We start from the raw sequence: 13,385 nt of genomic DNA, 5'->3' as shown, positions 1-13,385 counted from the left end.
GGGTATGGGCATAGTATAGCCTTGTGACATTAAGTTATAATAGTGATCTATTCTAATGTGATAGATACTTTCAGTCAATTAAGATTTAAAACAATCATACATTGGATAAATGCTAAGAACTAATCAGAAAATAGAACTATTTGAAATTACAAAACCTTACATATCGCCTGAAAATCCACGGCAATAAAGTAAAATACTTCATAGCAAGCCTTAAGAGCTACTCTTTAGAGAATTTGAAACTAGACACAGCATAGTCATGTAAAAGAAAAACACTGTGGATGCTGGAGATCTGAAATAAAAACAGAAAGAATTGGAAAATCTCAGTGGGTTAGCAGCATCGGTGGATAAAGGAACAGTTAATACTTCGCATCCAATATGACTTCTTCGAAGAAGAGTCATATTAGGATCGAAACATTGACCTGGATTTTCCATGCCCGCTGGCATCAGGCGCCTTGGTGGCATGAGTGAAAAACATGGTGTGATCGGTTTCACAACAGCGCTAAACCAGTTTGCGATTGTCCGCTCAGCCCACCGATGGTGAGCCACTTTTCCTGCCATCAGACGTGGGAATCTTATTGCAATAAATCAGCCTATCACTGTATGACCAGCCTGCCAGACTCATCCCCCCTCCCAGCTGGATCGTCCACCCATGTCGACGGGAAAACCCGTTTCACAACAGCGCATAAGCGACATGCACTGGCTCTTCACTCAGGATTTCAAGGTTTGTTCGCCAATCTTGCAGCACTCGCAGTCATCAGCGCCAGGCTTCGCAGACAGCACCGCATTGCTTTTAGGGGGGATCACGGATAGATCTCTACCTACCAGATCAGCCATATTGTGGGTGGCCTTTCAACAGCTGCAGGGCAAGGGCTTGCTTGGAGAAACGGGAGAATTGGCTTCAGGCAAGGGAAGGGGCTGCAGGATAAGAGCTGTACTGGGGAAGGAGGGTATCTCAGGGAGTGTGTGGGGGCACATGCTGATCTGTGCAAGTGGCCTCAAGATGATGAGGGCTGAGGAGGCAGTCTCCAGAGGAGATGAGGCCAGATGGACATGTGCGGGTATGTGTGCAAAATGGGTGGTGATGTCCCTTGAGTTGGCAGTGAGTGAGACGGCAGTAAATGTATGATGGGCTTCAGTGCGTGAGTTTAGAGTGATGAGATGTTTGCCATACCCTGGCTGCACGGATGAGATCATTCACCCTCTATCTGCATTGGACGGCCGACCTCTTCTGTGCAACATTGGCACTGATCACCACTGCCATCACCTACCAAGCTGGAGTGGTAATGTAGCTGACCCTCCTGCGGCCAGAGCAAGGGTAGAGAACATCATAGCGGGATCTCCACGGCATCCAAACGGCGCTCGAGGGCTGCAGTCTTCTTGCCTTTCGGGGCTGTGTCTCCTTTAATGCAGTCCTGGGCTGGAAGCACTGAGCATGGCTGTATGTTAAATGTGGTGCCTGGCATGATGAAGCAGCGAGGTGATGGCGTGGTGGGTGAATGAGACCCCACCCGTCATGCAGACGGCGTGTTTCCCAGGAATGCATAAATAATGCAGTGGGTTTCGGACGATATGGCGTGAAAAGCCGCCATTGCGGCCGGCAGGTAAAACATCGTTTTACCCACCTGCTACCGCACTTGGTGCAAATCTGGGTTGATTCCGCCCATTAACTTGTTTCTCTCTCCATAGATGCTGAGATTTTCCAGCACTTTCTGTTTTTATTATAACATAGTCATGTCTTTTTTTGCATACTACTTTTGATGAGTTTTAATCTACCGTATGCAAATGAAATGGAGGCTAAAATACTTCGTTTTTATATTGTACAAGTATATACAATCCCAGATTATGGCCAGAATTTTTCCTGAATTACACAGTGTGGTGGCCCGTGTTAAAAAGGACATTTTCCCCACCAGCCGCCAGGGCAGGGTTTTGCGCCGTATCGTCCGCTTCCTGCCTCATTAACTATGCAGCCACAGGAAACATGCCACCTCGCTGGCGGGCAGCCTCTGAATTGCCCACCATACCATTACCTCACCATTTCCTCACTCCAGGTGCCTTATCTAAACTGCAGCCGAGCACACAGTTCCCAATGCTTGCAGCCCAGGACCGCTCCGGTGAAGACATGGCCCCGAAAGCCAAGAAGAGTTCGGTGACCCATTGCTGGAATGCCTTTTTGGAGGCCCGACCTGATATCCTCTACTCCCAGTCTGGCCGCAGGAGATCCAGCAATCTGGCTTGGAAGGACGTGGTAGTAGTGGTCAGTGCCAATGATGCACAGAAGAGGGCATCCATCCAGTGCCGCCAGAGTAAGGCAACCATCTCATCACACAAAACTCACACACTCAGTAAAGTAATGGAAGGGGTCATCGACACTGCTATCAAGTGACACTTGCTTAACAATAACCTGCTCACTGACGTCAGCTTGTGTTCTGCCAGGGCCTCTCAGCTCCTGACCTTGTTACAGCCTTGGTTCAAACATAGACAAAAGAGCTGAACTCCAGAGGTGAGGTGAGAGCGACTGCCCTTCATATCATGGCATCATTTGACCAAGTATGGCATCAAGGAGCCCTAGCAAAACTGGAGTCAATGGGAATCAGGGGTAAAACTCTCCACTGGTTGGTGTTATACCTAGCAGAAAGTAAGATGGCATGTTGTAAGATTGCAGTTGTTGGAGGACAGCCATCCCAGTTCCAGGACATCACCGCAGGAGTTCCTCAGGGCAGTGTCCTTGGACCAATCATCTTCAGCTGTTACATCAATGACCTTCCATCATAAGGTCGGAAATGGGGATGTTCGCTGATGATTGCACAATGTTCAGCACCTTTCACAACTTCTCATACACTGAAGCAGTCCATGTCCAAATGCAGCAACACCTGGACAATATCCAGGCTTGGGCTGACAAGTGACAAATAACATTCGTGCTGCAAAAGTGCCAGGCAATGACTATCTCTAACAAAAGAGAATCTAACCATCGCCCTTTGACATTCAATGACATTGCCATTGCTGAATCCCCCACTATCAACATCCTGGGGGTTATCATTGAACAGGAACTGAACTGGACTAGCCATATAAATACTCTGGCTACAAGAGCAGGTCAGAGGCTTGGAATCCTGTGGCGAGTAACTCACCTCCTGACTCCCCAAAACCTGTCCACCATCTACAAGGCACAAGCCAGGAGTGTGATGGAATACTCTCCACTTGCCTGGGTGAATGCAGCTACAACACTCAAGAAGCTTGACACTATCCAGGACAAAGATTGGCACCCCAACCACAAACATTCACTCCTTCCACCATCGATTCACAGTGGCAGCATGTGTACCATCTACAAGAAACGCTGCAGGAACTCACCAAGGCTCCATGGACAGCACCTTCCAAAACCATGACCACTACCATCTGAAGGATAAGGGCAGCAGACACATGGGAACACCATCACTGAAGTTCCCTTCCTAACCACTCACCATCCTGACTTAGAAATGTATCACCGTTCCCTCACTGTTGCTGGATCAATATCCTGGAGCTCCCTCTCTAACACCGCTGTGGGTATACTTATGCCACATGGACTGCAGCAGTTCAAAAAGGCAGCTCACCACCACTTCCTCAAGGGCAATTAGGGATTGGCAATAAATTCTGGCCTAGCCAGCAATGCCCACATCCAGTGAATGAATTAAAATCAAACTCACAAGGCCATCACACATTTACTGGCATCTCACTCACTGCCAGCTCAAAGGTCATCACCACTCAATCTCTCACACACACGCCCTCACATCTTCCTTTGGCCTCATCTCCTCTCAAGTCTGCCTCTTCAGCCCTCATCATCTTGAGGCTACTTGCACAGATCACCATGTTCCCCCCCAACACGCACCCTGGGATAGCCCTCCTTCCCCAAGCAAACCCTAGCCCTGCAGCCACTGAAAAGCCACGCCCGCCTTACCACTGGTCTGGTAGGTAGAGGCCTGCACCTGAGCCTCCCTAAAAGTGATGCGGTGCTTCCTGCAGAGCCTGGTGCTGTTGGCCATGAGTGAAGCCCAAAGCAACGTAGGCAAATGAACTTTGAAGTCCCGAGCGAAGTGCAGGTTGCCGGTAGGCACGTCACTTATGCGCCGTTGTGAAACACGTCAGCATGCAATTACGCTGACGTGAGCTCACGATCCAGTGTGGGGGGGGGGGGGGATGATTCCGGTTATAATGAGATGCTAAAGTATTGAAATTCGGTTCCTGACCGGCGGCACCAGGAAACGCGGCCTGCCACTGAGAGGTGGAATGGATGATCATAACCTGGTTTTACTACAGCGCGAGACCGATTTTTGCGATCTCCTGATATTTTCTGCTCCCGCCCATTATAATGCCTGCCGCAAACAGGAACGGAAAATCTCGGCCCCTGAATCCTAATTCTTCATCAGAAAGCAAGCTTTAACAGGTGTCAATAGTTATTTCTCTGCATGTGTTATATTAATCTGAGTCTCACATTCTGTTAAGTCTTACCTCAGTAGTTCACATCTGTTGGGATCATGTTCATTGTAGAATATCTTCATTAAAATTCCACTAAGATGAAGTGGAAGCCAACAGAGGGCAAAAACGAGGACTAAGCAGAACACAGTCTTTGCTACCTCACGACGCTGCAAGTCAATGGTCAAAATGTTACTTATACCATTGAACCCTTTGTTTGAAAGAGCTTCATGATTAGCAACCAAAAACACAATGAGGACACAGTACTATTACAGTGGTAAACCCTGCATGAATGCAGTCAATAAACCATTTTCACTGCATGAATTTAGCAACATACTCAACATTTTAGCATATCACTCCCCTGCATACCTTGATTGATGCATATAATTCAACACAAACCAGGTGCTAACCATGGATTCCTCCCACGGTATTGATTTGACTGATCTGTTGCTTTGGCATGTTCATGTAAATATAGTTCTTCGCTAATTCTGTCAATGAATTTGTGGGGGTGGCAAGGGGGTAGGGGCATCTTCATAATTTTTTTCTACTACTTCAGAGTTAGTGGAGTGGGCAGATAGACAGCAGATGCAGCTTAATACATTGATAAGTGAAATATTATAGTTTGGGGAAAAAGAACAGTGAAAGGACTACACCTTAAATGGTAAAATTCTAATCCGAGTGGGTGAGCAGAGAAATCTTTAAAGTTGGAAATGTGGTATAAAAAAGCCATAAGGTGAGTAGGATCCTGGGATAAATGCTTATGGACCATGAATACAGGGAAGTGATGATTTCGGGCAAATCATTCTCACTCTTTGAGTATTCTACATAGTTCTTGGAACCTAGTTAATGGAAGGTTATTACAGCTACAAAACTGATGCAATGCGAATTCACGAGAATATGACAAGCAATAAGAGGTTACAAGTTTGAAGAAAGGTGCAAAACATTGCAACAGTTTTCACTATAACAGAGAAGGTTAAAGGGAGATAAAATGGAAATTTTCAACATTATGAAGGATTTTTGAGATGGTGAATAGGGAAAGATCGTGGCCATGGGTTGGTGAATCAGTAATGATAGGGCATTAACATAAGACTGGAAGATCAAAGAGGAAAGCTTGAAGATTTGTTTTCACAAGAAAATTACAAGAACATGGAATGTTTTACTGCCCTTGAGTCATTTAAAGGGGAAGTATATAAATGATTGCAAAGAAAGAGCAAAAAAGGGTATGGAGAAAGAACAGGGAAATGGAATTGCAATAGATAATTCCAGTTGAAGATTTAGTTCTGGAATGATGAGACAAACTGTTCTGAGATTCTGCAAGATCAAGTATGGCACGTGTAGGTTTGTAAAGCACTCATAGTTTAAAGCAGTCAGTTTTATTCCACTTAGTCCAAACAGCATATGCATATTGTTGGACGATGATCAACTAAGTCATGGCTTGGAGATTAATTTGGCAATTTTTAACTAATCTTAATTCAAGTGAAACATTTCTTGGCGAAGAAGTTGCATGTTCATCAACATCTTGCAGTATTGAGATATTCGCTCCTTAGGCTAAAAAGAGCAAATTTACATTTGTACCATTTTTTTTAATGAACAATGTGCTTTCAGTTGTACCGTGAAGCAGTATTGGAGAACAATACACTGTACTGGCGAGCCCTCCATGAATGATGCAATCCAATTAGAACTACTATATTAAGTGAAATCTAAAATCTAACCTTTTGAGGTAATAGCAAATAATTGATTAATACTAATTAAATATTCATTATTGCATTGTTGCAAGTATTGCATTATGTACGCTAGAGGGTCAGTATACTGATACAATGTCTCAAATTCAGCTGTGCAAAAACTGGAGTTGCCCAAAAACTGAACACTTTTATAATGTTCTATGCATCAATTTGAATTGAGTAAAATTAGAAAAAAAGATTACATGGAATATTCGGTTAGACACTGAGTTGGCACGGTGTGGCTTCAGACTAGCTATTGGTTTCGCTGCTTCACGTACCACGCTATCCTGTGCTCCAAGTGACCCTTGACCCCACCCGACCCAGCTTAACCTGAGCTGCCCACAGCCTGAACTGCATGAACTATATCCAGCAATATCCAAAACCCTCGTGGCTTCGGCCCTGAGGTTGCCAGACTGGCGGTACTGTAGCTGTAGCAGGTTCTTTATGAAAACAATTTCACTTTAACACAAGAGTAAATTGTTTCCATTTTTTTCAAGAATGAATTAATAGGCTAGATTTTCCAAGGGGCTTTGGGACCTCAACGTTGGGACCAAATAGGGATGCCAAGCATGTATTTTCTGGCATGACATCCGAAGGTGCAATTTTCCTGAAGGTAGCCTTCTATTTGGCTTCCTCCATATTCAGCACCCTATTACATATGTTTAGCAGGCTCTCAGACAGAGGGCCAATCAGATGGCCAACTGGGAGAGGCAGGTGCTGTTAAGGCAGGTCGGAAACCATTAGGGCACGAGAACACGGTGATGCCCTCGGAGAAGCGGGTACAAGTAAAAAATTATTAAGGCTGAAGCTGTTGGGCTTCTCAAAGTGCTTGTTACCAACAGCTTTAAGTTCTTCATCTTTAACTTGCGTTCATTTGATATTGGCTCACAGACAACAGGAGATAAATGCAACTTAACCAATTAATTCCCTAGACTATTCCTGTCTTTTTTTTTGATAAATGTAACAATGCTCTTCAAAAGAGAACCCTTGACTGTAGCCAGGTTTAGGTTTTGGAGGTTGGGTGCATTTTACTTGCAAGCAAACTGATGCTAAATTTGGGGCATTTTTAAGCTCAGAGGTTTCCTGCCCTGACCCGTCAACAGACCGAAATATTCTGTCCCTCAGATCTTGGCAAAAGGTCAAAACAGAAAAAAATAGTGGCAGATAAAGAGCTGTGAGAAAGGTTGAGAATGACGTTGAAATGAGTCGTGGCAGATTCCTAGTAAAAGTTGGAAAAATCGTAAATATGCAGTGATAGAAACTTAATGCATTTGCATGTCATTCCTTTGCTGATGGGTTCTAATAAAGCTATGAATAACAGGGGCATTTTGTTTAATACGCTAGATGTTCTTACGATAATGCAGCACGACATAACTTTCAGGTAGAGGGACTAAACATTCACTTCACAAGGAAACTTGGGGGGAATTGAAAGCAAAAATTTATGGGTTGGGATTTTCCTGCCCTGTCACAGGCAGGACCCGCCGCAGACCCAGCCAGAAGTCCATTGACTTGCGACAGGACAGGAAGATCCCAGTGGAAGGCGGGAATGGAAAATCCCGCCCATGAGATCAGTGGGAAATATATGTAACCTCCTCATAATAAGACATTTTGTTGCAATATTTTACTTTGTTTTGTTATTACAAGCTTATTTGCTGAATAACTTATCAACTACAGCTAAAATTAATCCTTATGCGATTTAGCATGGGGTTTTAATCATTGAACCTTGGTAAATAATCAAGTAATGGACAAAATCTGCAATAAAAAGGAAAAACATTTTGTTTGTGCTGAATTTGTTCATCTCCAATCCTGGGTTGAAGCGTTGCGGCAGGTTCTCAATATCTGGTCACCATAGCTGAATGGTGAACAATGGAGGAGGGCAAGGATTGGGCTGTACAGCTCCTATTGTTGAATAGTGGATTTATGGGTGGAATGGCCACAAGCAGGAAGAAGTCATCAACTTTATAAAAGGGAGTGCAGGAAAATAGCAGGGAATTTCTTCTTTGGCTTCCCACATCTAGAGATGCACAAGGCAGATGAAATATACACTTATGCCTGTGCCGGCAGCTTATTCTTCCTGGAAGGAGTTGCTAACCTGAAGCTATTGTTCGAGGGACACCATTCCACATTCAGCATGGCTGAGTAGGAGTTTCCCCTTCTCTTGGCACCTGCCACAGGCATATTGGAAGGATTCATGGGTTGATAATCAACCTGTTTGGCTGCGGTGTGAACACACTTTCAAAGGCCATCAAATCTTGGAGTGGGATTTGAGCCTAGAACTTCTGGCTCAGAGGCAGGGTCAATACCCACAATGCCACAAGACGCCCCTTAGAGGCGAATTGAAAGAAATAAAACGGAATGAAATAAAAATAAATGCCAATAGTCAGACTTCCTCTTGAAGACTGAGGCCCTGAAATTCCTTGGGAGCTGTGCTGGAATCCTGTCATAACTCTAGCTTGATCTCCAGAATGAGTGTTTCACTGGTCACCTGCCAGGGTTATGCTGGAAGATTGGTAGAATTTTTGTGAAATTTCAGGCTTGAATTTATTGCTCTAATTTACTGTAATATTCATGTGAACCATAGTGAACTGGGGAAAAGACTTAAATCATTTACAGAACAAAGGGTCACAATATTTAGCAAGAACAAGATATTAAATTGACTAGTGATTTTGTTTAAGCTATTTACATTTGAAAATCGTAATAACATTATTTCAGATTAATATTCGGATGCTTACTTGTTTCAGATGGTCATTCAGAGCGATTTGCATCCCACTTTTCTTCCTTAACATCTCACAAGTCATTAAAGAATAAAACAGAGCTGTGCATGCGAGAGGCATACAGAAATAAAAAGCAAACAGCCACCAGTCTTTTGCTGCCTTGTAGAACTGGAAGTGGGAATATAAAAACACACATTAGGCTGATGACAGACAATGATGTTGAAAGAATCACTCTTCCACAGTCTGGACTCTGTCCTGCTGACATAAAACACTTTACACACTCAATATTTGAAACATCTGTGATTATGTACAGAATTCTAGATTTATTACCACTTAGGGTTGCCAACTCCAGTTGGATGTATTCCTGGAGGTTTCATCGCATGACCTCCCTCCCAACTTCAACCACATGCAGTAAAAAAGCCTTTACTTTACCATCGCTCATATGTTTATAACCACTAACTAGATAATTCTGCCCAACTCTGGCGCCACACTTTAGGAAGGCATTAGGGAAGATGCTGAAAAGATTTACGAGAATGGTTCCAAGGATGAGGGACTTCAGTTACATGGATAGATTGGAGAAGTTGGGTCTTAGAGAAAAGAAGATTAGGTTTCTAAAATAATGGGGAATCTTAACAGAGTAAATAGGGAGAACTGTTCCCATTGATAGAAGTGTTGAGAACCAGAGGACAGTGATTTAAGGTGAATGGCAAAACAAGTGATGGCAACATGAGGAAAAACCTTTTTACACAGCAAAGACCTGGAAAGCACTGCCTGAAACTTTGGTGGGGGCAGATTCAAATATGGCTTTCAAAAAAGAATTGATAATTTTCTGAAGAGAAAATATTTGCAAGGTTACAGGGAAAAGCTGGGGAATGGGACTAGTTGAGTTGCTCTTGCAGAGCACTGGTATGTACAGGTCAACCCAAATGTCCTCCTTCAATGCTGGAACCATTCTATGACTCTATGGACAGGATGGCCGGGTTTCCCGCCCTGCCACCTGAAGAATCAGTGGGGGACCATCCCTGTCGATACCGGCTGCCCCACATTCCATGCTCAATGGAGCCTTAATTGGCTGGAGACAGGATTCTGCCCCTCATTTGGGAGGGAGTCCCGGCTTAGGGAGCTGCTAGAAAACCTGTACCACCAGTAGTGTAAATATATTGGTTGTAACTTCGCTGGAAATGCTGCAGGAACTTTGTTTACTTTTGCAAAATTACGGCGACAGAGAGGAAGCAAGCCCTGAGGAAATTCAGTGAGATGAATGTTCTCGAAGATACATCTGAGTTGGCAAATGTTTACTTTGTGGTTCTCACTATTTATATGAAACATTCTTGGGTCAAGTATAACATTGAATAAAAACATATAATTTACTATGCAGAATAGACTTGTGTGTCCTTCATCACCCACTTCTCATTCCTAATCATAGCAGTTGTGTGCAAATCTATCCTAATTTTGGGCAGTTTTAATGTTGTGGACTCACGACCATGGTTAACCAGAAAGTTCACTTATAGGATCCTTATGTCTAATGGAGAGAGAGAGATAGAGAGGGAGAGACTCACCAATGTATAAATTGGATCTGTATTCATTCTGAAGTAAAGGAAGAGAGTGCTAATCAAACTCACTGTTCCCCTCTGATTATATATTATGATCAACAGGAGAATGCAATTCTACAAAGAAAGCATCATCAACCGAGAAATATTTATAAATATTTAAAAATATTGATAGCACTTTCATTGTGCACAGAAGGAATTAAACTCCAAACAAAATGGAGACACACACTGGGTGCATCAGCATCTGGAATGATAAAAGCCAGAGGGATGCTTTGGGTCCTTCACCAGAATGGGTCTCTATCTGAAGCATTGTAATTTCTAACAAAAGTCTACACCTGAATCAAGAAACTGTTTTTTTGTTTTTCCAGATGCTGTGTTTTTATTAATAAGTTCAATTTTATGTTCTATTTGGTAAATTTGGCATGACCTTACAAAGTAATTTCACTTCACAATGCAGCTGTGAATGAGAACACCCACAAACGCTGTTCAAATCTGATCAGAAAAGTGTATGACTGAACTTCATCAATAAGCAGAAATGATGGATCCACATACCTGCATAAATTGTGATTTTTGATCGGGATGAAGCAAGCAGACACTGTATCTCTTTCCTCGATAGTCCATATTTACCAGATCAAAGGCTATAGTCTCTGGAACTGCCAAAATAATCGACACGACCCAGATGAGAATGATTTCGATCATGGTCCACATGGGAACTCTAATCCCTTGAATACGGCTCCAAGATGCCACTGCTCGATACCTGCAATATAAAGAAACCACATCAAATATGAAATACCTTTTGATAATAAGCAGCAAGCAACATAGGGCAGAGAAAACATGTTTGATTGATGTGGTGAATTACCTGTCTATACTGAGTGCGCAGAGACTGAGAACAGTAATGCCAACAGATGCTTTCTGCATAAAAGGCATCAGTTTACATATTTCCACTCCAAAAGGCCAGTCTTCAGCATGGAGCTGGAAAGAGAAGGATTAATGACAAATTAATTTCTGAGATTAGTGGTTTTAATAATGTGACATCAGTACAGTTATGAAATGTTGAAAGTGCAATGTCACTAATTTACCAGACCGCTATGTTCGCAGTGATACATTCACATTTTTTTCTCCTTTTAACCCTTTTTAATTTTCTACTTTTTCTCTTCTTGTAGCACAATGATTAAGCTACTACTGTAGCAATCCATAACCCTGGACTCTGATCCTGAGACATGAGCTCAAATTCTACCACAACAGCTGGGAACTTTAAATGAAGTTGATTAAATAAATCTGGAATAAAATGCTATCAGTAAAAGTGACAATGTAACTACTATATTGTCATAAAACCCATCTGATTCACTAGTTTTATTTAATTCATTTATGGGATGTGGTCATCGCTGGCTAGGTTAGCTTTAATAGCTGTCACATGTAGGCCCGCCTAGGTAGGGACAGCAGATTTCCTTCCCTAAAGGACATTAGTGAACCAGATGGGTTTTTACAACATTTGGCAATGGCTTTGTGATCATCATCAAACTTTTCCATGGTGGGATTCAAATCCAGATCCCTGGGGAATTATCATGGGTCTCTAGAATATCAGCCCATTGAAACGAAATCTGCCTTCCTTACCTGGTCTGGCCTATGTGTGACTCCAACAATGTGACTATCTCTTAAATGTCCTCCGAAATGGTCTAGCAAGTCACTCAGTTGTTTTTAAGAAGGCGGCTCACCATCACCTTCTCAAGGGCGATTGGGGATGGGCAATAAATGCTGGCCTTATCTTGATGCTCACATCCTATTTATAAATAAATAAAAAATTCTTTCCAATTTCCATCCTTTTGGCTCATTTGTTCCAACTGCTGTGACAAATGTATTGCTTTCAGTGATTGCTTTTCAGTCTCTCACTTTAGGAGCTTCTCTTCATGCAAGACCAGGGTGGTGAGGGTCAGCAGACTAAAATGGCTGGAGATATTGTAACAAAACAATCCAATCCTATTCTTGGACAATGTCCAAACATGGGCATTTTCCAATAGGTAGTAATTGAGAGCGAGGTTATTTTTTCACCTTCTCTAGCCCAGTGATGTTATGTGTGTGGCCAGATAGATGTCCTATCTAGTCCTTTACTTTCCTATGTTCTTCAATGAGACACCAACTTTAGCTGCCTAACAGCAATGCATCAGTTCAGCATAGGGCAGCGATCAAAGCTGTCACCAAGGATGAGCTCACCCCCAAAGGCATTCACTGTACCCCACAAGGAGCTGCAAATCGGCACCTTGGATTGTACCTACTGCAACGAAATCGAATGGTGGATCTATAATTCTCAGCACTTCACCCTAGTATTGTACAATTCAAAATGCCCTCTTCAGACAACACTCAAGTTTGGATAGTAATTTAGGTGCAATATCAGTTACAAATATGTATAAAGTTTCTTTATCCACAATTTAAGGTCTGTTTTAAATAAGTGCCTTTAATAAAGGGAAATTTCATGGGAATGCATTAATGCACTGAAAACATACTGTGTGATTCCATCCCCAAATCTGTCATTGTAGGGCCGGATGTTTTTAATTTTTTCCAGTTCAACTAGGCATAGTATGGCAAATTCAGTAAGGCAATGCACTTGGTGGAGGGTCAGGGAATCAAGCTATAGTCTTCTTCTCTCACCCACCAGCTGCACTCACATCTGGCAAATCTTTGCTCTGGGGGCACCATTTCACAGGATTTGACGCAATATTAATTTTCACATGCGATACCATTTGGCCTCACTGAAATGATCCCTCAACCAGTTTTCATCCACAAGTGACATAACCTTCCTTAACTCATTTTCCCACTAATAAAGGTTATCTCAATAAAGCAATTCTGCTGGGGGCAACATTTAATTTTTCCAATGAAAATTCATTAAGACTTAAAGGCGTTCTAGGAGTTTGTGCGTAATGCAAATTAGTGGATGATTTAGTCGTACAGGTATACTCTAC

General features: G+C 42.7%; 1 protein-coding gene across 1 annotated transcript in view; it reads right to left on the bottom strand.

The window, feature by feature from the left end:
* The window catches only part of LOC121284272 (endothelin receptor type B-like), a 40,813-nt gene that overhangs the window by 9,634 nt on the left and 17,794 nt on the right, over window positions 1-13,385 (bottom strand). The window contains exons 2-5 of the mRNA XM_041199618.1: window positions 11,288-11,400; window positions 10,981-11,185; window positions 8,897-9,046; window positions 4,480-4,613 (exon numbers count right to left, since the gene is read on the bottom strand). Coding sequence (XP_041055552.1) covers window positions 4,480-4,613; window positions 8,897-9,046; window positions 10,981-11,185; window positions 11,288-11,400 — 602 coding nt within the window. The remainder of the gene's footprint in view (window positions 1-4,479; window positions 4,614-8,896; window positions 9,047-10,980; window positions 11,186-11,287; window positions 11,401-13,385) is intronic.

This window comes from Carcharodon carcharias, chromosome 11 (genome assembly GCF_017639515.1).
Source record: "Carcharodon carcharias isolate sCarCar2 chromosome 11, sCarCar2.pri, whole genome shotgun sequence".
NCBI classification, from domain to species: domain Eukaryota; kingdom Metazoa; phylum Chordata; class Chondrichthyes; order Lamniformes; family Lamnidae; genus Carcharodon; species Carcharodon carcharias.
This window is presented reverse-complemented; position numbering and strand designations above follow the sequence as displayed.